Source organism: Chiloscyllium plagiosum, chromosome 11, assembly GCF_004010195.1.
Source record: "Chiloscyllium plagiosum isolate BGI_BamShark_2017 chromosome 11, ASM401019v2, whole genome shotgun sequence".
Lineage (NCBI taxonomy): Eukaryota > Metazoa > Chordata > Chondrichthyes > Orectolobiformes > Hemiscylliidae > Chiloscyllium > Chiloscyllium plagiosum.
The window spans coordinates 64,236,069-64,261,334 of NC_057720.1; the positions used below are offsets into that span (position 1 = coordinate 64,236,069).

At 40.5% G+C, this 25,266-nt stretch overlaps 1 protein-coding gene across 3 annotated transcripts in view; it reads right to left on the reverse strand.

Annotated features, from left to right (window-relative positions):
- The window catches only part of swt1 (SWT1 RNA endoribonuclease homolog), a 139,089-nt gene that overhangs the window by 81,779 nt on the left and 32,044 nt on the right, over positions 1-25,266 (reverse strand). For all 3 annotated transcript variants that reach the window (XM_043699544.1, XM_043699546.1, XM_043699543.1), the window contains exons 5-7: positions 14,986-16,396; positions 14,244-14,309; positions 6,437-6,563 (exon numbers count right to left, since the gene is read on the reverse strand). In XM_043699544.1, coding sequence (XP_043555479.1) covers positions 6,437-6,563; positions 14,244-14,309; positions 14,986-16,396 — 1,604 coding nt within the window. The remainder of the gene's footprint in view (positions 1-6,436; positions 6,564-14,243; positions 14,310-14,985; positions 16,397-25,266) is intronic.

A 25,266-nucleotide genomic window follows, 5' to 3' on the forward strand; every position in this document is an offset into this window, starting at 1 on the left:
GTAATGAGAGGCATAGATAAAGTCGATAGCCAGAGATTATTTCCCAGGGCAGAAATGACCAACACGAGGGGTCATAGTTTTAAGCTTTTTGGAGGAAAGTATAGAGGGGATGTCAGAGGTGTGTTCTTTACACAGAGAGTTGTGAGAGCATGGAATGCGTTGCCAGCAGCAGTTGTGGAAGCAAGATCATTGGGGACATTTAAGAGACTACTAGACATGCATATGGTCACAGAAATTTGAGGGTGCATACATGAGGATCAGTGGTCAGCACAACATCGTGGGCTGAAGGGCCTGTTCTGTGCTGTACTGTTCTATGTTCTAATTGCATGCAATATTCCTACAGTGTGTTTTCATGCAGAGAGTGGTACATGTATGGAATGAGCTGCCAGAGGAAGTGGTGGAGACTAGTACAATTGCAACAGTTAAAAGGCATCTGGATGGGTATATGAATAGAAAGGGTTTGAAGGGATATGGGCCAGATGCTGGCAGGTGGGACTAGGTTGGGTTGGGATATCTGGTTGGCATGGACGAGTGGGACCAAAGGGTCTGTTTCCATGCTGTACATCTCTATGACTCTAATAACTTTGGAAGAAGTTCCACTCAAGTTGGATACTTTACCAGCACATATTACCATAATACTACCCAATTAACACAATTTTCACTATGTGAAATTTAATCTTTTGAGATTACCACTGTTTTTATTTTAAAGCAATGCAATTTTCAATCTATTTCAACAAAACTGCCACAGATACGGTCACTGAATCCCCTAATATCAATATGCTGGGGGTGTTACCAGAAACTGAACTGGACTATCCATAAAAACACTGTGGCTTCAAGAGCAGGTCAGAGGCTAGGAATCTTATAGCAGGTAACTCATCTCTTGACTCCTCTATGGCTTCCACCATTTACAAGGCACAAGTCAGGAACGAGACAGTTGAATGTAGCTAAACACCACTCAAAAGGATTAACAGCAACGAGGAAATAAACAGCCTGCTTGATTGGCAACACATCCACTACAAATACTCAGTTGTAGTACTCTGCACCATCGTCAAGGTGCACTGCAAAAGTTCACTAAGGCTCCTCAGACAACACTTTCCAAACCCAAGACCACGACAATCTAGAAAGACAAGGATCCAAGGTGGAGGATGGGAAAAAAATTGTGGCTCTAAGAGCTGCTCCTTTTTTGAGGTATTTTAGGTATTGAAGCTGATTTCCTTGAATTCCAGGAGCAGCAATTACTGTTTTATATGCTGTTGCATTGTTTTGGAACTTTAAGGAAAAAAGATCAAAACAACAGCACTTTTAAAAGGAGAAAGACAGACAAAAGGCAGAGACCACATGGTTAGTGAGGGAGAGAAAGAAAGGAACCTACACTGCTAACTAACACAGCTGTGTCAGTTACTGCCTTTGGTATTTGAGTTCATGTATCTCTGGACATCAGAGTGTGTCTAGGAAAAATTAACAAACAGCAAAATTCACAACAGACCGGAGGAACCTGTGTGGGAGAGCCCACAGCACAGGAACAGATAAGTTCATAGTTGTTAAGTGTAACCATGCTGTAAGTCCACAGCTGTGAGTTGAGTGGGTTCTTTCTTGATTATATGTTTTATTAAGATCTGTCTCTTGCTTAAATTTTAAAAATATAAACCATAAATATTAAGTTAAACTGGAGCACTGTTTTTAGAGCAAAACAAACGGTGTTATTTTTTGGGTCTGTAGATTGGGAAGGAGTTAGGATGGCCTCTAGTAAGTGATACATTCTTCCTATTGAATGTGGGAGTTTAGGGAGAGTTTCCATGTTACTGATAATTATGCCTGCAAGAAGTATCTTTGGTTGCGAATCCTATCAAATCGCATGGATCGGTTGGAGTGGCAGGTAGAGGCAATAAGGATTTACAAGAGCTAGGGGGTGTGATGGATGGTAGTTAGAAGAAAGGAGAAAAGCCACAAATATAGTCAGGTAGATGGGTTACCTCCAGAAGACAAAGGAGGGGTAGGAAGGTAATGCAGGAGTCTTCTGTGGCCATCCCCGTTTGAAAAATGTAGGTGGTGATGGACTCTCAGGGGAATGTAGCATGAACAGCCAAGCTTCTAGTATCGAGACTGGCTCTAATGTAATGAGGAGTACATCGGGTTCCAAGCAATCAATTGTTATAGGGGACTCTTTAGTCAGAGATACAGAGAGACATTTCTGCAGCCTGCAGTGAAAAATCAGAATGGTGTGTTGCCTCCCTTGTGCTGGATCAAGAATGTCTCAGAGATCGTGCAGATGTTCTCAAAAGGGGAGAGGGAACTGCAGGAGGTAATTGTACATATTGGAACTAACAGCATAGGAAGGGAAAATGATGAGATTCCGTAGGGAGAACATAGAAAGTTAGGCAGGAATTTAAAAAGGACGTCCTTGACGGGAGTAATGTCTGGATTACTCCCGGTGCTACGAGCTAGTGAGGCTAAGAATAGAAGGATAGAGCAGATGAATACGTAGTTGAGGAACTGGTACATGGGAGGAGGGTTCACATTTTTGGATCATTGGAATCTCTTCTGGGGTAGAAGTGACCTGTATGAGAAAGACAGATTGCACCTGAATTGGAAGGGGCCTAATATACAGCAGAGAGATTTGCTAAATCTGCTCAGGAGAATTTAAACTAGTAAGGTGGGGGTGTGGGTCCCAGGGACATAGTGAGGAAAGAGATCAATCTGAGACTGGTATAGTTGAGAAAAGAAGCCAGTCAAACAGTCAGGGCAGAGATGAACAAAGCATAGAACAAGGTAGGACTGATAAATTAAACTGCATTTACTTCAATGCGAGGGGCCTAACAGGGAAGGCAGATAAACTCAAGGCATGGTTAGGAACATGGACTGGGACATCATAGTAATTACAGAAACATGGCTCAGGGATGGGCAGAGCTGAAAATGTGTTGCTGGAAAAACGCAGCAGGTCAGGCAGTATCCAAGGAGCAGGAGAATCGACGTTTCGGGCATGAGCCCTTCTTCCTGAAGAAGAGCTCATGCCCGAAGGGTTGATTCTCCTGCTCCTTGGATACTGCCTGACCTGCTGCGCTTTTCCAGCAACACATTTTCAGCTCTGATCTCCAGCATCTGCAGTCCTCACTTTCTCCCTCAGAGATGGGCAGGACTGGCAGCTTAATGTTCCAGGATACAAATGCTGCAGGAAGGATAGAAAGGGAGGCAAGAGAGGAGGGGGTGTGGCGTTTTTGATTAGAAATAGCATTACAGCTGTACTGATGTATTCCCAGAAATACATCCAGGGAAGCTATTTGGTTGAAACTGAGAAATAAGAAAGGGATGATCACCTTATTGGGATTGCATTATAGACCTCTGAACAGTCAGTGGGAAATTGAGAAACAAATTTTAAGGAGATTTCAGTTATCTGTAAGAATAATAGAATGGTTATGGTAGGGGATTTTAATTTTCTAAACATAGATTGGGACTGCAGTGTTAAGAGTTTAAATGAAGAAGAATTTGTTAGGAGTGTACAAGAAATGTTTCTGATTCAGTATGTGGATGTACCTACTAGAGAAGGTACAAAACCTGACCTATTCTTGGGAAATAAGGTAGGGCAGGTGACTAAGGTGTCAGTCAGGGAAGCACTTTGAAGCCAGCAACCATAATTCTATTAGTTTTAAAATAGTGATGGAAAAGGATAGACTGGATCTAAAAGGTGAAGTCCTAAATTGGAGGAAGGCTAATTTTGACTATATTAGGGAAGAACTTTCAAAAGCTGATTGGGGGCAGGTAAAGGGATGGCTGTCCAAAGACAATATATTCCAATTAGGAATAAAGGAAAGGCTGGTAGGTGTAGGGAAAGCTGGATGACTAGGGAAATTGAAGTTTTGGTTAAGAAAAAGAAGGAAGCATATGTCAGGTATAGACAGGAGAGATCAAGTGAATCCTTAAAAGAGTATAAAGGCAGTCGGAGTATACTTAAGAGGGAAATCAGGAGGGCAAAAAGGGGACATGAGATAGCATTGGCTGATAGGGTTAAGGAGAATCCAAAGGGATTTTATAAATAATTAAGGACAAAAGGGTAACTAGGGAATGAATGGGGCCCCTCAAAGATAGGCTGCCTTGCCTATGTGTGGAGCTGCAGGAGACAGGAGAGATACTAAATGAGTACATTGCATCAGTGTTTACTGTGGAGAAGGACATGGAAGATATAGAATGTGGAGAAAGAGATGGTAACATCTTGAAAAATGTCCATATTACAGAGGTGTTGGTGATGGATGTCTTGAAACACACAAGTGGATAAATCCACAGGACCTGATCAGGTATACCCTATATCTCTGTAGGAAGCTAGGGGAGTGATTGCTGGATCCCTTGCTGAGATGTTTGTATCATCGATAGTCACAGGTAAGGTGCTGGAAGACTGGAGGTTGGCTAACATGGTGCCACTGTTTAAGAAAGGTGATAAGGACAAGCCAGGGAACTATAGACCAGTGAGCCTGACGTCGGTAGTGGGCAAGTTGTGGGAGGGAATCCTGAGGGACAGGATATACATGTATTTGGAAAGGCAAGGACTAATAAGGGATAGTCAACATGGCTTTGCGCGTGGGAAATCATGTTCACGAACTTGATTGAGTTTTTTGAAGAAGTAACAAAGAGGATTGATGAGAGCAAAGCAGGAGACATGATCTGTATGGAGTTCAGTAAGGCGTTCAACAAGGTTTCTCGTGGGAGACTGGTTAGCAAGGTTAGATCTCACGGAATACAAGGATAATTAGCCATTTGGATACAGAACTAGCTTGAAGGTAGAAGACAGAGGGTGGTGGAGAGTTGCTTTTCACCTCGAGGCCTATGACCAATGGTGTGCCACAAGGATTGGTGCTGGATCCACTGCTTTTTGTCATTTATATAAATCATTTGGATGTGAGCATAAGAGGTCTACTTGGTAAGTTTGCTGATGATACCAAAATTGGAGGTGTAGTGAACAGCAAAGAAGGCTAACTCAGTGTACAAAGGAATCTTGATGAAATGGGCCAATGGGCTGAGAAGTGGCAGATGGAATTTAATTTAAATATATGCAAGGTGCTGCATTTTGAGAAAGCAAATCAGAGCAGAACTTATGTACTCAATGATAATGTCATTGAGAGTGTTGCTGAACAAATAGACCTTGGAGTGCAGGTTCATAGCTCTTTGGAAGTGGAGTCGCAGGTAGATTGGATAGTGAAGGCGGCGTTTAGTATATTTTTCTTTATTGGGCAGAGCATTGAGTACAGGAGTTAGGAGATCATGTTGCAGCTGAACAGTACATTGGCTTGGCTACTTTTGGAATATTCCATGCAATTCTGGTCTCCTTCCTTTTGGAAGGATGTTGTGAAACTTGAAAGGGTTCAGACAAGATTCACAAGGACATTGCCAGGTTTGGAGGGTTTGAGTTATAGGGAGAGGCTGAATAGGTGATGGCTGTTTTCCAGAGAGCGTAGGAGGCTGAGGGGTTACCTTATAGATGTTTATAAAATGAGGCGCTTGGATAGAGTAAACAGACAAGGTCTTTTCCCTGGGGTGGGGGAGTCCAGAAATAGAAGGCATAGGTTTCGGGGGAGAGGGGAAAGATATAAAAGGAACATAAAGGGTAACTTTTTCCAGACAGAGGGCGGTGTGTCTATGAATGAGCTGCCAGAGGAAGTGGTGGAGGCTTGTACAATTACAACATTTAAAAGGCATCTGGATGGGTACGTGAATAGGAAAGGTTTAGAGGTATTTGGGCCAAGTGCTAGCAAATGGGACTAGATTAAGTTAGGATATCTGGTCAGCATAGACGAGTTGGACCGAAGGGTCTGTTTCCGTGCTGTACATCTCTATGGTAGCAGATATATGGGAACACCATGACCCCTAAGTTACCCTCCAATCCTGACTTGGAAATATATCACTGCTCTTAAACTCCCATCCCAACAGCTGTACCTACTGCAAATGATCTGCAACGGTTGAAGACAGCAGCTGACCACCACATTCTCAAGGGCAACTAGGAATGGACAATAAATATTGACCCAGCCAGCACCCAGTAAACAAAGAAACAAAATGTGAAAATTGGTAAAGACCAGAAATTTGACTATGCACGCTCAACAAAACATTTACAATTCTAGTTGAAGTAATTTTCTTTAAATCTCTGCACTGATAATTGTTCATTTTCTTCAACTGGGGAAATTACAAACTGCATGAATACAAACACAGCAAACACTTTCTTTCTAAGTATGATGAGGCTTAAAATTTGCCAAACTTCCTAATAATATTAGAAAATGCTCACTAACTGTTGTTATGAGCTAAAATATTTCTCTTGGTTTTCTTAGTAGAAAATATCAATTGTAAAACATGCTATTTAGAAAAATAGCAGCGTTTATCGAGACAATATTCTAAATAAAGGTAAAGAAGAGGAATAAAAAGGATGAAATAAATGATAACTTAAAGTGTAACTTACTTGAGAATATTTTTATTTCCTGAGGTGGATCTATATCCATGCTCGTCAACTCTCCATAGCTCTGTCCCAGTTCCACCTCCAAGACTTTCTCATATCGAGCTGTTTGCAGCTCTTCTACTATCTCCATCTTTAGTGAGAGAAACAACTTTTAGTGTTGCAATGCAAAATGAAGCAAACATTTCTCATAAAGCCATGAGACTTAATATCCATTTGAGGATTATCCATTCTTAAAACAAGGAGTAATTGTTATTTTTAGTGATCTTAAACATCAGATTTGAACTGCCATAAACAGAATTGCAATTATAAATCCACGATCTAAAGATTTGTTCCTCAGTTTCAGTCATTTGGGAACACAAATTCCAAATAAACCAACATTCTTCATGTGGAAAAGGAAGTATAGTTTGCCAGAGTTACAAGTGCAAATACTGAACAGTTCAACAGGTTGTAATTCCATGATTCCAAGCAGAATACATCAATTGACAAGGGAATTCTCTGTATGAACAGCATTAGTCAACATATTTACCTCAAAATGCAATCAATGATGTTTCAGATAGGACTTAATACATATACAATTAGTTAAAACATTGATATAATATGGGTCACCAATACTGAATCACCTTTAGCCATTAAAACTAGCAATGTTTTATGGCCATTTTTAAAAGTATATATACAATTGTAAAAATCTTTGTGAGCTGAAGTAAATTAAAACAAAAATCTCAACAGCTACTTTCCATGCTAATTATATATGCCCAACCTTATACAATCCTATCAAAACAGAATTCATATAATCAGTTAATTGTTTCTGCAAAAATATTTACATATATATTTAACAGTACTAATATTTCCAAGGCCTGTCTGAGATGGAGGGATTGATTGGGCTATTGTTGGCAGTCACATCTAATTAAGGGAGCTACACTGTACGTGAAATACATCAAGGGATTTTTTTCAAAGCAATACTTAATTTTCCCATTCATATGGGATAATTTGCTTTGTTAAATTGAAATCAACTTTCTTCAAAAACTGGACTGATTAAAATTATCAGACAAATTTGTAACCCCTCAATTTCCAGGGAACTTTTATTTTTATGTTATATCATAATGTGCAAATTATGCTGTAATGTTGCACCACTGACATCACGAGTTGGCTGTACAAACTGTTTACTATTGATTACCTTTACTTTGCAGAGTAGTTCAGGCAGATCAGTTGCCTCTGTTCAGTGATTGAGAGGAAAGGAAGAGGATATCTTTGTCTGCATGAAATCAAATCTTTAAACATTGATCCTTATTAAGATTCAAACTAACACTGACATTATACAACTACTTGGCAAATGTCATGAATTTGGACTATTGTGTGGTTCTGCTCCTCACACTATAGAAAGAACGTGGTGGCTTTGGAGAGGGTGCAGAAGAGATTTACCAGGATACTGCCCGAATTGGAATGTATTAGTTCAAAGGAAAAGGTGGACAAATTTGGATTGTTTTCACTTGAACATTGGAAGCTGAGGAGCTGCCTGATAATTTTATATAGTTTTAAAAGAGACACGGATAGGATGGATAGTCAGAGTCTTTTTCCCAAGGTGGAAATACCGAAATACGAGGCTTAAAGTCAGAGGGAGAAAGTTTGAAGGAGATAGACAAGGCAAGTTTTATTTTAAGAGAGCCTTGGAGTCCTATAGCACAGAGACAGGACCTTTGACCCAAACTGGCCCATGCCAGCCAAAATGTCCATCCACACTAGCCCTACATCCTTCTAAACCTTTCTTATTGATGTACTTGTCCAAATGACTTTGAAAAATTGTTAATGTACCCACCTCAACCACTTCCGCTGGAAGCTCATTCAATATGTGCATCACCCGCTGTGTAAAAAGGTTGCCCCTCAGGTTCCATTTTATTCTTTCCCCTCTAACTTAAAATTGATGTCCTGTCATCTTGAATTCCCCAACCCTGGGAAAAAGACTGAGTGCAAACACCCTATCCATGCCTCTCATGATCTTATACACTTCTAGAAGATCCCCACTCAGTCTCCTACGCTGTAAAGAGAAAGGTCCTAGCTTGTCCAACCTCTCCCTATAACTCAGACCCTTGAGCCCTGGCAACATCCTTGTAAATTTCTTCTACATTCTTTCCAGTTTAATCACATCCTTCCGATAACAAGGTGACCAAAACTGAACACAATATCCAAGTGCAGTCTCACCAACGTTCTGTACAACATAACTTCTCAACCTCTATACTCAATGCCCTGACTGATGAAGGCCAGTGTACCAAAAGCCTTCATCACTGCCCTTTCTACCTGTAACTCCACTTTCAGACAACTGTGCACTTGAACTCAGAGGTCCCTCTGTTCCAGAATTGGTAGGTGCCTGGAACATGCTGATAGAAAGATGATAGAAACATATCATAGCAACATTTAAGATGTATTTAGGCAGACACATGAACAGGCAAGGAGTAGAGAGGGATATGAATAATGTGCAGGGCAGGTGGCATTGGTTTAGAATGGCATCATGGTCAGCAGAGACATGGTGGGCCAAAGAGTCTGTTCCTATGCTGTATTCTTCTGAGTAACTATTACGTATTAATACAAAATTATAACATTACATTTCAAGGCAAGAAAATTCAAAAACAAACTCAAACTTCAGTTTGTGAAAAAAGGGATTCGTTGGGAAGTTCAGAACATCTCTAATTTCGCACTAAGTAACTAACTACAGCTTGCAACATACTTGGGTTTATTCAAAACCAGAATCTGTCTATTGAGAAATTGGTTTTAAATAAAGAGAGTCAAATTTAATAGAAGAGCAAAGCCAGCTATGAACTATCTGCAGGATTTGCTCATAATTGCTTTTGGATTAATTGTAATGTGGTGATAGACTCCTTGTTTTTCAGATATGACCAAGCTATAAGTGACTGTGACATCTTCTCTGGGTTCATCCTTGAAAAGAGGTTAAAGAAAGATCATGGACTGTCCCAGAACTGGCAGTTAATATTGCCTTTATTGGTGATAAGGGAAAATGTAGCTGCACCATCTCTGGGCTACCTCAGCATGTTGGTTGTTGCCAGTTTGGAGTCAATAGTCTTTGAAGCAGGCTGGACCAAATTGCAGTGTTTGCCTCTATATGTCCAAACTTTCCTGCAATGGTTTCCCAATGGGCCGCAATGAAGGTTTTTGTAAGGGCCTTTTTAAGGGTGCTTGTGTTGTTTTCACTGATAAACTTTCAGTCATTTGCTCTAAAACAGTTCCCTAAGGAAGATTTGCTGATGGAATGTGGGAGAACTGGACTGCCCATGTAAATTGAAGTTTCTGGAAGATAATTGCCACGTTGCTGTGCACAAAACAATGAAGACTCACCTCACTCATAACTGTCTTGACACTGAAATCTCATGGCAGACCTCAGGTGTCTTTGGTAGAAGCGTAGCACAGCTTTGATGTGGTGCACATACCAGAACCAGAATTCTGTGCCACACAACAGGATTGAGTTTAATCTTACATCTCAACCTGATGCCATGCTGCTTCCAGACACTATCATGGAGTTTGTCTTGGGAAGAAATTGTTCTTTGGCTACACCGACCAATATCGCTGTCAATCGTGGCATCCATTGACAGAACATTGACAAGATCGAAGAATTTCTCTACAACCTGAAGTTGGTGCCATCAACAGTTGTGTCTGGTGCTCCATCATGTGTTCTCAGTGCTGACTGAGACATAAAAACAGTCTCTTTAAGCCTGAGAATATGACCAAAAGTTTTGGCAGCACTCAGGCATTTGCTCACCATTAACCAAACATCCTTAGAGAGCACCTTCCAAAACCATGACTATTTCCATCTAGAAGGACAAGGGCAGCAGACACGTGGGAATACCATCAGCCACATATTTCCCTCCAAGCTACTCACTTAGAAATATATCACCATTTCCTTCATTATCACTGGGTCACAATCCTGGAATTCCTTCCCTAACAGCGTTAAAGGTTTACTTATAGCAGATGGCGTCCCATCACAACATTCTCAAGGGCAGCTAAGGATGGCTAATAAATGCTGGCCAGCCAGCAATGCCCACATCTCACAAGTGAAGAAAATAAATTCTGGCAATTTCCTTGCTGCTGGCAGCTAAGGCACAGTCATCTCCATACAGAGATTCTCCAATAACTGCTTCTGACTTCGGTGAAAGTAGGCTGTTTGGAGAGAGTGAAGAGTTTTCTTGAACGGAACCTAATGCCAATGACTGCAGGTCTGCTCCTGATGGTTTCCTTATGCACTGCAGTAAGAGCAAGATTGAAGAGTTGAGGGAGCCTTGATACACCCTTGGTTTACAGAGTTGGTTACCACAAAGGCATCAGACATCTTGCCACAGGCCCAAATACTGTAGGATAGTATGGCTGAACATAAGTTCGTGGGCGGCATGGTGGCACAGTGGTTAGCATTGCTGCCTCACAGCGCCAGAGACCCGGGTTCAATTCCCGCCTCAGGCGACTGACTGTGTGGAGTTTGCACGTTCTCCCCGTGTCTGCGTGGGTTTCCTCCGGGTGCTCCGGTTTACTCCCACAGTCCAAAGATATGCAGGGTCAGGTGAATTGGCCATACTAAATTGCCCGTAGTGTTAGGTAAGGGGTAAATGTAGGGGCATGGGTGGGTTTCGCTTCGGCGGGTCGGTGTGGACTTGGTGGGCCGAAGGGCCTGTTTCCACACTGTAATCTAATCTAATCTAATCTAGATTAGAAATCTAATCTAAATCTAAGTGCAAGGTTTTCACAGGGACCAGGTTGATTCTCACAGTCAAAAACTTTACTTAGCTCCAAGAGCAGGTCCCAATGTTACTTTCTGTATTTTTCTTCCAATGTCTTGCTGTAAACACCATCTCAGTTGTCCCATTGGTTCACTTTGAACATGTGACTCCAAAAGGATATCTGCAAGGCTGTTTAGTTTAATACAATCCTGGAGTTGAAACATAGCACTTTTCATTTTACATAGAAGTTGCCATAGTCCTACCAGATCACAGGGCTGCTCTCTCATAAGCAAGGGATGGCTGGTGGTTGTTTAATTGGGTCACCGCACCTCATGAGAGGGGAGATGTTGAGAAGATGAGTCCTTCATGGTAACCTCAGCCAGTGCAAGAATTGAACCTATGTTCCTAGCAACACAGATCAACCACCCAGCCAACTGACCCCCTTGCACCAACCAGCAAAGTAAAGCTAGAGCTGAACATTCAAGCTGATCAAGGATAAAATTAAAAATTTAAAAAAAAGAGTACAATGAGATACAAGCACTTTTTAGCAAATTCATTAACAATGTGTTTATGGTCAAAATATTTTCTCTCTTCCCCTGGATATCAAGTCTCCTCTCTTAACTGGAATACAACCATGAAATCTTTATTTTTGGGGATTACACAGCAGTGCACTATGAGTCTCAAGAACTTCAAAAAACTTTAAATTTAATGTTCCAATTAATTTATATTGGTCTCATGTCGCTGATTTAAACTGATATTGCTGTTGTGCTTTGAATTTACCAACAAGAAAACAGTACAGCTATACTTCAACTTGCATGCAAAAGCTGACTGAAAGAGGAAATGAAAGTAGCTATTACTAAGGGATCAAGGGTAAACTCCTCCAGTGACTAGTCATACCTGTCAGGAATATAGCTATTTATGATTATTGGAGGCCTATAATCACAGCCTATAAACATTGGTGCAAGAAATATTCCTCAGCAAAGTGTCTCATGCTAAATATTATCAAACACTTACCAAGAATCTATCCTCCGTGGAAAGTGAGAAATGAGGCTTTTTGCGGATAGTTGCATTCAGCTGCATTTACACTTCTAAAATGAACCAGCCCATGACAGCCTACCTCAGGTCCTGAATAAAATTAGAACTTGGTAGACATGTGTCTGATAACATTCACGCAGGTGGACAGTGGAATAGCTTCACTGATGGAGTGCAGCAATCCCACAGACACCTGGGAATCACTGGCCCAACACTGTTCAAATGGAGGAGCAGCATCTGGGAAGACATCGAGCACCTCGAGATTTGCCATCAGGAAAAAAAAATGGAAGCTGGGGAAAAACCAGCAAAAGCAACGCACTGCCACAGCAATGCCCCACCAACCCCTTCCCGTGACCACCACCTGCCCCAAGTGTAACACTGACTGTGGTAGCAGCATCGGTCTGTACAAGCCATCTATGGACTCACAGTGAGAGTGTAGGTGAGTCATCCTTGTCCGCAAGGGATTGCTGATCAATGAACATTCATACAATGGTCTTGTGTAACCTGTGCAAGGCAATACAGAATCAATAATAGATCCAATTTATACTGTTGCCTCAATGTTGCAAATTCATAGACTACTTACCAATCATTAAAATCAGAAAGTTTGATTCATGATAACTCTTAACGCAAATCAGTGTACCTAAAAAAATTCAATGCATCTTGTATAGTAGTACCACTTACTGTAAGGAAAAGAGAAATGAACTCAAGCAGTTTTATATTCTTCTCCATTTTAAAGAAAAATTATAGGCAGATCAACAATGGCTGAAGATCACTGACCTTGGGGACTTGAGAGAACAGATTTTTTTTTAACATGGCCGAGATTGGGTTGAAAAGAAGTGGAAACAGACCAAATAATAATTGTAAAAGTTGTATTGCATTAATAACTATATTATTAATGGTTCATTACAATTTTTAAAAACATTTTTTGAAACCAATAAGACAAACGTATTTATAGATCAATTATATACTAAATAGCTTGCATCTATGGAAAGAACTTTAACCTTTTTGTAAAAAGTAACTATGCAGTGTAATTCAGATGCAAAGTTTCAATGCAGGAATAAACAAAATCTTTAAATCATCTCCAGGAAGTAAGTTCAGGGCAGCACAGTAACAATTTAAAAAGTAAGTTTTGAAACAGCAATATCGAGCAAGCAATATATCTTGAAGTTGTTGAATCTGGATTTCTCTGTGCAGGTAATCCAAAACTATAGTATGATGATCATTATTTTTTTGTCTGTAGTTTGCCTACATTAGGCTTTCAACTGTTTGTGTGACACGACTGGTCAGCAAGTTTGGTGGTTCGAGAAAACCCAGGGATGGCACAAGCGCTGCATTCTCTTTTAGGGGTGGCACGGTGGCTCAGTGGTTAGCACTGCTGCCACAGAACCAGGGTCCCAGGTTCGATTCCAGCCTCGGATGACTGTCTGTGTGGAATTTGCACATTCTCCCAGTGTCTGCGTGGGTTTCCTCCAGTAGTCCAAAGATGTGCAGTTCAGGTGAATTGGCCATTCTAAATTGCCCATAGTGTTAGGTGCATTAGTCAGAGGGAAATGGGCCTGGGTGGGTTACTCTTTGGAGGGTCAGTGTGGACTGGTTGGGCCGAAGGGCCTGTTTCCACACTTAGGGAATCTAATCTAATCTTAAAAAAAACTGAAATAAACGTCTTTGTACTGTACCTAAAATTTAATGATCCATTCACGTAAAAAAAATTTGAATAACAATAACCAAAGTTTCAACAGTACTTTTCACAGGAAAGATTATTTTCATAGAGAACATAGAACAACACAGCGCAGTATAGGCCCTTGGGCCCTCGATGTTGCGCTGACCTGTGAATTAATCTAAACCCATCCACCTACACTATCCCATCATCATCCATGTGCTTATCCAAGGATTGGCTGAGTTAACTACATTAGCAGACAGAACATCCCATGCCCTTACCACTCTGAATAAAGAATCTGCCTCTGACATCTGTCTTATATAATTGATTCTACTGGTTTTACTGAAGATCTAGAAAGATCGGCAGTCATACTAATCATTGGATGCTTTGTCAAAAAAAAACCCACCTTTTGATCAGTATCCATATCCACATTATCTGGTAAAGTGGTAGATGAATTCAATCTTTGAGAATCCTTTAAGGATTAAAATATAGTAAAAACAGGATTAACTGGTACAATGTTTCAGTATAACCATCGTTAGCAAAGTGGTTTTTAACTTAAGCCACATTTTTCTTAATAAATATGCTCACAAGTTCATTTACCTCTCTATTAGCGAATTATAAAAGCAATATACTTGAATCTTTTACCAAATATCTAACATCTGTTGCACTAAATCATATTCTTTTGTATAATATACACTGAGTTCAGAAGAGCTACACAGTCACAAAAAAAGGCTGGAGTTTATAGATCTATTTGATATTATGGAAATCAATACAGTGAAAAACTAAATGCTAAATTGTAACAATAAGGTCAGTAGTATATTATAGTCAACATCAGTCAATTAAAGGCAATTACAGTGACGTTTTAGTTACTTATAGAGAAGAAAATATTGATGAGAAATATGAATGTGCTTAACTAGAAAGGGCTGTAAAAGAATCATTGGACACTAATACATTTTGAAAAGCTATCTTATGTTAAGCATTTCAATTCATTTGCAGAAGTAGTATCACTGAGGATTATTATGATTTTCCAAATTAAATGCTGTGGCTCAAGTGGCCTGCTAAATTGGGACGTACTTTACTTATTTAAAAATCATTATAAACATTAGAATCCATCAATCAGATAAGGAAAGGAAATAAACTTCTATTACCGGTTGATGTGCAAACAGCACATGATCCTGCTCTTTTGGAGTAGATTTTGTTGCATTGTCTGAAGATTGACCTTTTGACTGAGCAGCACTTGAAGTTAATAACTTTTGAGAATTACTCTGTGACAAGGCATCAGTAGCATAGACCTTTTTAAGAATTTTAAAACTATTAAACTTTTTAGCTTGTTTTGGAGTTCCAAATTCCTCAACTTTTTCACAGCTTGGTGATAATACTGCCACATCAGTTGTCGCAAAGAGTCCAGACTTCGGAGTTAAGTCCGAATCTGTGATTTCAAGCTGATGTTCTTGTGGATATCCTGATTCTCCTTTTCTTTCGCGAACCAATTTTGTCCTTTTAGGATCATTACAGGGCCTTAATGACTGTTCGTAATTCTTACCAAATGATTCAGAGCTTTTTTGCTCCTTAGAAATTATATTTGGGTTTTCAACCCCTGTGGATTTTGACTGATTACTGGATTTTCCCGAACTTTTGACTAAGTAAGATGCTGTTCTGATTGTGCTGGACTCATTGCCAGCCTGTTCCAATTTTTTAGATTTCTTTCTGCGTTCTCTCAAGCAATTAGATATTTTATTGCACCTCTCCCAAATAACAGATTCTGGAATTTTTGATCCTTCACTCAAATTTCCCGTATTTTTGACAGGTTTCAGGGGTGCGCTGGTTACTTTCCACACATCAAATAATTTTCCAGAGCTACTAGGCTTTTCCTGTAACTTCACAAGCATGTCAGATTTTTCTTTGGAGCTATCTAGTTGTTCAACGTTTCTTAGAACTTCATGCGAATCCTTAACATTTTGTTTTAGATCTGAATAATTTGATTTCATATGCAGCTCTGAAGATTTTGCCTGTTCTTTGGTTTCAATCTTCTTCTCTCTTAATTCATCACTTGAAACAGTGAGTTTGCTTGTTCTGTGCAGAGAGTTAATTGTACAGTACTCATTTCTGTCCTTTGCATAATGATTTCCAGTAGCCTCTTTAGCTTCTTGTAAATATATTTTGCTTATGTAGTCTTTAAAACCAGTTTGTAAGCATTCAAATGAAGAGCAACTTGCTTTTGCCTCCAACAACTTGAGATCTTCTTCCTCAGTTGATGGCACTGCTTTGTGTTGAAGTGCATGTCTGCAGAATTCAGAACGCTGACATATCTTACACCATGACAATTCACCTGTACGATCTGTTGAGCAATAAGTAGATTTTGTAGTTGTGGAAGTTTGGTGCTTCTCTCGGTTATTTTCTTCATGTGAACGTTTCTTGTGTTTTTTCTTTCGCTTTGATTTGCACTTGATTTTTTCAGGATATGAAGAGGATGTTGCCACTGAAAAAGCTGGCTCTTGAACAGGAGCATCCTTGAACTTTTCCGGTCTGATTTTATGCTTTTCCTTCAAATGCGACAGTCTAGGTAGATAAAAAGGAAAAAAAAAAATAAAGACCCGAACCACTGGATTACTTAAGAGATGCTTCTCGTACTTAGCCAACAAAATGTTTGCAACACTAGAAAGTGCAAGAGAACAAGATTAAGCCATTATCAAAATAACAAAGTAACAGCAAAACAAAAAGTGCTGGAGAAACTCAGCAGGTCTGGCAGCATCTGTGGAGAGAAAAACAGAGTTAATGTCTCGACTTCAGTGACCCTCCATCAGAACTTTTGTTAAATTTTAGTGCTCATTTGTTTCTTAAGCTTTTGTTTCTTAACTGTACGGAGTCGCATGGAAAGACAAGCAGAATGTCTTCCAAGTCATCACACCAAAGGTCAAGAGAAATTCAATAGCAGTCTGTCATTAGTAATGTAAGAAGCACATACTTTCTGTTCTCATAACTACTCAGCCATATTTTAGTGACACTATTTCACCATTACATTTTCTTGATTGGCTGTAAGTAATAGAGCCACAAAATCAGAAATGAAGTCAGACACATAAAAGTAGCTATAGATTATATGAATACACAAACAGTGAGAAAATTGCTCATTAAAAACCACCGATAACTTCAGAAGACAATAAATCTGAATGAGAAATTTTCAAAACCTATTTAAATCTTGAAATCTAATGAGATCATTTGACAAATTTTAAAAAGTTGCCATTTACCACTCAGTTATCATAAGGTTTTAAAAACTTTAAAACACATTTCACCAAAATGCATTGAATTTATTCATTCGATAACGATTTGTGCTTTTCAAAACCTTCACTAAAGCTTTTAATTAAAGACCCCAATTTCATCTTGAAGTATGTGCTTGGCACAGAACGGAGGTTGTAAGCCAAAGGTAGCTGCGATAATTTCACTAGATATGCCAGTAGGATATAATGGTCATCCCAACTGTTGAAATATTTGTCATCAGCTTTCAACGAATAGTCATGCTGTTATTTCTAGAAGTAATTGAGGCTGGAACAGAGAGCAATCAATCGTAATCTTGTAAAAACTAAACGTCAATTGTAGTGTCGCTTTATGTTTGAATTATAAATGCTGTCAGGAGAAAAGTAAAATTGTCCCATTGTTGACAAGTGTTTGAGAGGTTTGAAAAGAGCCAAATTTAAACTGGATGCAGGAAGGTTTGCAACTAAATTCTTAAGCTAAATAAAAAATGAAAGCACTGCGGATGCTGTAAATCAGAAACAAAAACAGAAGCTGCAGGAAAAGCTCAGTAGGTCTGGCAGCATCAGTGCAGAGAAATCAAGTGCATTGACCCCACCACAGAACTCAGTCAGTTCTTGAGCAAGGGCCACTGGACCCGAACTGTTACCTCTGATTTTTCTTCAGATGGTGCCAGATCTGCTGAACTTTTCCAGCAACTTCTGCTTTTGTTCACAAATTCTTAAGCTGCCCACCTGCAAACCAAACCTTTTAACAGAACCTGCCCTTCCGCCAAACCCAGGGCTCGATCTATAAGTTTCTTGTAAATATTTTTTACTTTCATTTCCGGCTTCCCTATCGTTTGTCCCATTACGTTTCTCTCCTCTGTGAACACATACATGCTTTATAAGAACATAGAAAAGTACAGTATAGAACAGGCCCTTCGGCCCACGATGTTGTGCCGAGGATTATTCCTAATCTAAAATAAAATAACCTAACCTACGCACCCCTCAACTCACTGCTGTCCATGTGCGTGTCCAGCAGTCGCTTAAATGTCCCTAATGACTCTGCTTCCACCACCACTGCTGACCATGCATTCCATGCATTCACAACTCTGCATAAAGAACCTATCATCTCTGACGTCTCCTCTATGCCTTCCTCCTAATATCTTAAAACTATGACCCCTCGTGCCAGTCAATCCTGCCCTGGGGAAAAGTCTCTGGCTATTGACTCTATCCAAGCCTCTCATTACCTTGTATGCCTCGATCAGGTCACCTCTGTTCCTCCTCCTCTCCAGAGAGAAAGGTCCCAGCTTAGTCAACCTCTCTTTGTAAGACAAGCCCTCCAGTCTAGGCAGCATTCTGATAAACCTTCTTTGCACCCTCTCTAAAGCCTCTGTATCTTTCCTATGATAGGACGACCAGAACTGGACACAACATTCCAAGTGTGGTCTCACCAGGGTCTTGTAGAGCTGCAGCAAAACCTCAATAAGGCTCTTAAATGCTATCCCCTGTTAATGAAAGCCAAAACACCATATGCTTTCTTAACAACCCTATCCAATTGGGTGGCAACTTTGAGGAATCTATGTACTTGAACACCAAGATCCCTCTGTTCCTCCACACTGCCAAAATCTTGCCTTTAATTCTATACTCAGCATTCGAATTCGACCTTCCAAAATGCTTCACTTCGCATTTATCCAGGTTGAACTCCATCTGCCAGTTCTCAGCCCAGCTTTGCATCCTGTCTACGTTGCGCTGCAGCCTGCAATAGCCCTCGATACTATCAACGGCTCCTCCAACCTTGGTGTCATCGGCAAATTTACCAATCCACCCCTCAACCTCCTCATCCAAGTCATTTATAAAAACTATAAAGAGAAGAGGCCCATGAACAGAGCCCTGCAGGACACCACTCACCACTGACCTCCAGGCAGAATACTTTCTATCTACAACCACTCTCTGCCTTATGTCAGCCAACCAATTCTGAATCCAGATAGCCAAATCTCCCAGTATCCCATACTTCCTGACTTTATGAATGAGCCTACCTTGGGGAACCTTATCAAATGTCTTGCTGAAGTACACATACACCACCTCCACTGCTCGACCTATTTCGTCACCTCCTCAAAGAACTCAAAGATTTGAGAGGTACGACCTGCCCCTCACAAAACCATGCTGACTGCCTTTAATCACTCTATACTTTTCCAAATAGTCACAAATCCTATCCCTCAGAATTCTTTCCAAAACCTGGCTGACCACAGACGTAAGACTGACTAGTCTGTAATTGCCAGGGATTTCCCTATTCCCCTTCTTGAAAAGAGTAAAAACATTCGCCTCCCTCCATTGCTCCAGTACGACTGCTGTGGAGAGTGAGGAAGCAAAGATCTTCACCAGCGACTTAGCAACCTCCTTTCTCGCTTCCCGGAGCAACTTTGCATAAATCTGGTCTAGCCCTGGGAACTTGTAAATCTTAATGTTTGCCAAAATTTCCAGCACATCAACTTCATCAATCTTAATCTGTTCAACCTTGTTCCCCAGCTCCTCAAAGTTCTCTCTAGTCAGAACTATGTCAAATCATGAAAAACACTTGTACTCAATTAAGTTGGCATTAGATGTGTGTTATGCTCTTCTAGCTTGGTGCATTAGGCCACAGTTTGATCATATTCCTATTGCCTCCATCATCTGCCTCTTCCTCATCTCAGGACTGTACCCAGTCACTATACATTTATCTGAAAATAGAGACATGATCCAAAAATATTCCAAATGCAAGTATGCTAAATTTCATGATCAGAACAATTTAAGTAATAGCCCTGATTGCAAATTTTTATTACAGTAAAAGTGATGATTGACAAATCAACTCTGATTGTCTGAAGCAATGCTGCAAATTTATTGCACCAAACACCCCACTGTCCTATGGCCGAACACTTCAACTCCCCCTCCTGCTCCGCCAAGGACATGCAAGTCCTGGGCCGCCTCCACTGCCAAATCCTAGCCACCCATCGAGTGGAGGAAGAACACCTCATCTTTCGCCTTGGGATCCTCCAACCACAAGGAACCAATGTCACAAAGTCATAGAGATGTACAGCACAGAAACAGACCTTTCAGTCCACCTGGTCCATGCCAACCAGATATCCCAACCCAATCTAGTCCCACCTGGTCCATATCCCTCAAAACCCTTCCTATTCATAAACCCATTCAGATGCCTTTTAAATGTTGCAATTGTACCAGCCTCCACCACTTCCTCTGGCAACTCATTCCATACATGTACCACCTTCTGTGTGAAAAAGTTGCCCCTTAGATCTCTTTTATATCTTTCCCCTCTCACCCTAAACAATCTCTCTAGTTCTGGACTCCCCCACCTCAGGGAAGAGGCTTTGTCTATTTATCCTATCCATGCACCTCATGATTTTATAAACCTGTATAAGGTCACCCCCTTAGCCTCCGATGCTCCAGGGAAAACAGTCATATCCTATTCAACCTCTCCTTATAGCTCAAATTCTCCAACCCTGGCAACATCATTGTAAATCCTTTCTGAACCCTTTCAAGTTTCACAACATCTTTCCAATAGGAAGGAGACCAGATTGCACACAATATTCCAAAAGCGGCCTAACCAATGTCCTGTACAGCCGCAACATGACCTCAATACTCTGACCAATAAAGGAAAGCATACCAAATGCTTTCTTCACTATCCTACCTACCTGTGATTCAGAGTAACCTTCTTCGCTGTCGACTACACCTCCAATTTTGGTGTCATCTGCAAACTTACTAACTCGACCTCTTATGCTCACATCCAAATCAATTGCGTAAGTGATGAAAAGTAGTGGACCCAGCACCGATCCTTGTGGCATTCCACTGGTAACAGGTTTCCATCTTTCTTAAACAGTGGCACCACATTAGTCAACCTCCAGTCTTCCAGCACCTCACCTGTGATTTATCAATTATCCTACTATCTCAGCAAGATGCCCAACAATCACTACCCTTGCTTCCCACAGAGTTCTAGGGCACTCCTGATCAGGTCCTGGGGATTTACCTACTTTTATGCGTTTCAAGACATCCAGCACTTCCCCCTCTTTTGGATTCTCTTTAATTCTATTTGTCAAAGCTATATCATGTCCCTTTTTTGCCCTCCTAAGTATATTCTTACTGCCTTTGTACTCTTCAAGGATTCACTTGATCTATCCTGGCGATACCTTACATATGGTTCCTTCTGTTTCTTAACCAAACCCTCAATTTCTTTAGTCAGCCAGCATTCCCTACACCTGCCAGCTTTTCCTTTCACCCTAACAAGAGTATACTGTCTCTGGACTCACATTATCTCATTTCTGAAGGCATCCCATTTTCCAGCCGTCCCTTTACCTGTGAACATCTGCCCCCAATCAGCTTTTGAAAATTCTTGCCTAATACCATCAAATTTGGCCTTCCTCAAATTTCGAACTTCACCTTTTAGATCTGGTCCATCTTTTTCCATCACTATTTTAAAACTAATAGAATTATGGTCGCTGGCCCCAAAGTGCTCCCCCATTGACACCTCAGTCACCTGCCCTGCCTTATTTCCCAAGAGTAGGTCAGGTTTTGCACCTTCTCCAGTAGGTACATCCGCATACTGAATTAGAAAATGTTCTTGTACATACTTAACAAATTCCTCTCCATCTAAACGCTTAACACTATGCCAGTCCCAGTCTATGTTTGGAAAGTTAAAATCCCCTATCATAACCACCTGTTATTCTTACAGATAACAAATCTCCTTACAAATTTGTTTCTCAATTTCCTTCTGACTATTAGGGGGTCTATAATACAATCCATATAATGTGATCATCCCTTTCTTATTTCTCAGTTCCACCCAAATAACTTCCCTGGATGTATTCCCAGAAATATCCTCCCTCAGTACAGCTGTAATCCTATCCCTTATCAAAAATGCCACTCCCCCTCCTCTTTTGCCTCCCTCTCTGATCGGGTTGATTAGAAAACTAGGTTGAATTTTAAAAATAACAAACATAAGTGGGCTAATCAGGGCCCTCTTGTAGTGCAGTGGTAGAGCCCCTGCACACCTTTGGACTGTGGGAGGAAACCAGAGCACCCAGAAAACACCCATGTATACACGGGGAGAATGTGTAAACTCCACACAAAGCAAGGCTGGAACTGAACACAGGTTCCTAGCACTGTGGGGCAGCGGTACTAACCACCTATCCACCATGCTGCCCTGTTACAAGCTTAACTGATTATCTTAAGGTGATGCTTATTGTTGCTATTAATGCACTAATGATTGATGAGCAATTGCTGTCCAATTGCAGAATCACATTAGCAAGGCTGGTTTTGTTTTTGTAGGCATGGTTGGTTCAGTGTGGTCTTTGCAAACAGCTAAAGGAACCTACCAATTGATTCAATCAGCTGATCACTAAGATACTTAAAACTCAATTTGTACTGACACTGAAATTAATACACAACATTGCTCAATTGTGTGATAGCCACTGTGAGAAAAATTTGGACTGAAAGCAGCTAGAATCTCTGTAAACAAAATGAATATGTTCAAGCCTTGTACTTTTCTTGGATTAGCCAAGAACTTGGAGAGCTTGAAGCTCCCCTGCCTGCTTTCTCCATGGCAATGCCCAAGAATCAGATCGAACATGCTGACCAATCAACCACCTTTTCTTTTGCCTCTTGCAGAGTGAATTATTGCGATTGTTTGGAGAGTACTTAGAGAAGGGAAGCATATTCTGATGAAGAAGAGGAATGACGATAAAGGGAGGTGGGCCTAGGAATGACTGTAGGGAAGAGAATTAGGATAATAATGGAATAACAAGGATTACATAAATGAAAAATTACGAGAAGAAGAATTAATATGGCAGTAAAGGGAAGGATACACGAGATAGAAAGGGATAGAAGGGATAGGAGAGACTTTGGAAGTTAAGGGTCATGACAACATCATAAGTAAGAGGATAAAATGGCAATAAGCAGGTGTGATTCTTGCAGCAAAGATGAACAGATACAAAACAATACAGCATGGCAACGGGCCCTTCAGCCCATGAAGACTTCACTAATTCCTGTTCCTTATTTAGCTGTACTACTTATTGCCCATTTGCAGTTTCTATCTATATGCTTGCCTCCTGTTCATGCGCCTATCATGATATACCTTAAATGTTACTAATCTATCTGCTTCCATCACCTCTACTCTCAGTGCCTGCCAGGCACCTACCACCCTCTTTGAAAAATTTTCCCCACAATTATCACCTAAACATGCTCCCTCTCACCCTGAACTTGTGCCCTCTTGTCGTTGACCTTTCTGCCCTGTGAAAAAGACTCTGACTATCCACCCTATGCTTCTCATAATTTTGTAGCTCTCTATCAGGTCACCCCTCAGCCTATGTCTTTCCAGTGAAAACATTCTGAGTTTATTCAACCTCTCCTCATAACTAAAATCCTCCAGACCAGGAAACATCCTGGTAAACCTTTGCTGCATCCTCCCCAAAGCATCCACATCCTTCAGAAAGTGTGCCAATCATTATTCTAAATGTGGCTAACTAAAGTTTTATACAGCTGTAACATAACTTATCAACTTTTATATTTGATGCACAGCTGACGAAGGCAAGCATGCTGTATGCCTTCTTGATCACATTATCCACCTGTGATGCCACTTTCATCTGTATGGACTTGTACGCCCAGATCCCCCTCTATGTCAATGCTCCTAGGGGTTCTGCCATTTACTGTATAATTCATACCTTAATTTGATCTTTAAAAATGTATCACCCCGCTTTTGTCTGGATTAAACTTCATCTGCCATTTCTGTCTAAATCTGTGATCTATCTATATCCCACTGTATCTTTTGACAATCCTCCTTACTATCTGCAACTCTGAATATTTTGGTGTCATCTGCAATCTTACTAATCAGACTACCTACATTTTCATCCAAATCATTTGTATATGTTACAAACAAAGGTCCCAGCACTGATCCCTGCAGAACATCACTCATTCCTGATTTTGATTCCAAAAAGTAACCTTCCACCACTATTCTTTATCTTCTCTAACCAAGCCAGTTTTGTATCTATCTAGCCAGCTCACCTTGGATCAATGAATTTCTAATTTCTGTACCAGCCTACCATGAGTTATCTTATCAAATGCCTTACTAAAGTCCATGTAGACAACATCCAGTTATGTGGCCAGTGGTGTTTCACAGGGATCAATGCTGGGACCCCTATTTTTTATATACGATTTGGAGGAGAACATAGATGGCCGATTAGTAAGCTTGCAGACGACACAAAGACTGAGAGAGTTGCAGATAGTGACGACAATTGCCAGAGGATACAGCAGGACATAGGATTGAGACTTAGACGGAGAAATGGCACATGGAGATTAATCCAAACAAATGTGAGTTGATGAATTTTGAGACACCTAATGAAGGAGTAAACATCAAAACCCTTAGTAGCATTAACATACAGAGGGATCTCGGTGTGCAGGTCCACGGTTCCCTGAAAGTGGCAACACAAGTAGATAAGGTGGTCAAAAAGGCATATGACATGTTTACCTTCATTGGTCACAGCATAGAGTATAAAAATTGGCAAGTCATATTGCAGCTGTGTAACTATAGTGGGCCATATTTGGAATATGGTGTACAGTTCCAATCGCCACAATATAAGAAAGACGTGAAAGCTTTTGAGGGGGTACAGAAATGGTTTTCCAGGACATTGCCTGGTTTGGCGAGAGTATTAGCTGTGAGAAGTGATTGGACAAACTTGGTTTGGTTTCACTTGAACATCAAAGAATGAGGGGCAACCTGATAGAAGTTTACAAAATTACAAAAGGCATGGATACGATGGTTGGTCAGTATCTTTTTCCTATGATAATACTATCAATTATTAGGGGACACATGTTTAAGGTAAAAGGTACTAAGTCCAAAGATGCGAGAAACAGAGGTGGTGGTGGAGGTACATACAATAGGAATGTTTAAAAGGCACCTTGACAGATATCTGAATATGTGTGGAATAGAGGGACATGGACTGCAAAGAGGCAAAAGGTTTTTACATTTAGAAAGGTATCATGTGTTTGCACAGTACTAATGAGCCAAAAGGCCTGTTCCTGTGCTGTACTGCTCCTTGTTCTTTAATGTAATTCTACCCACAGCTTCACAAGATCAATGCCCTAACTTCTGCAGTTTTCTCAATAACCAGCATTTTACTTTCCATCAAGAAAGAAAACAGAAAGAAGAAAATTGAT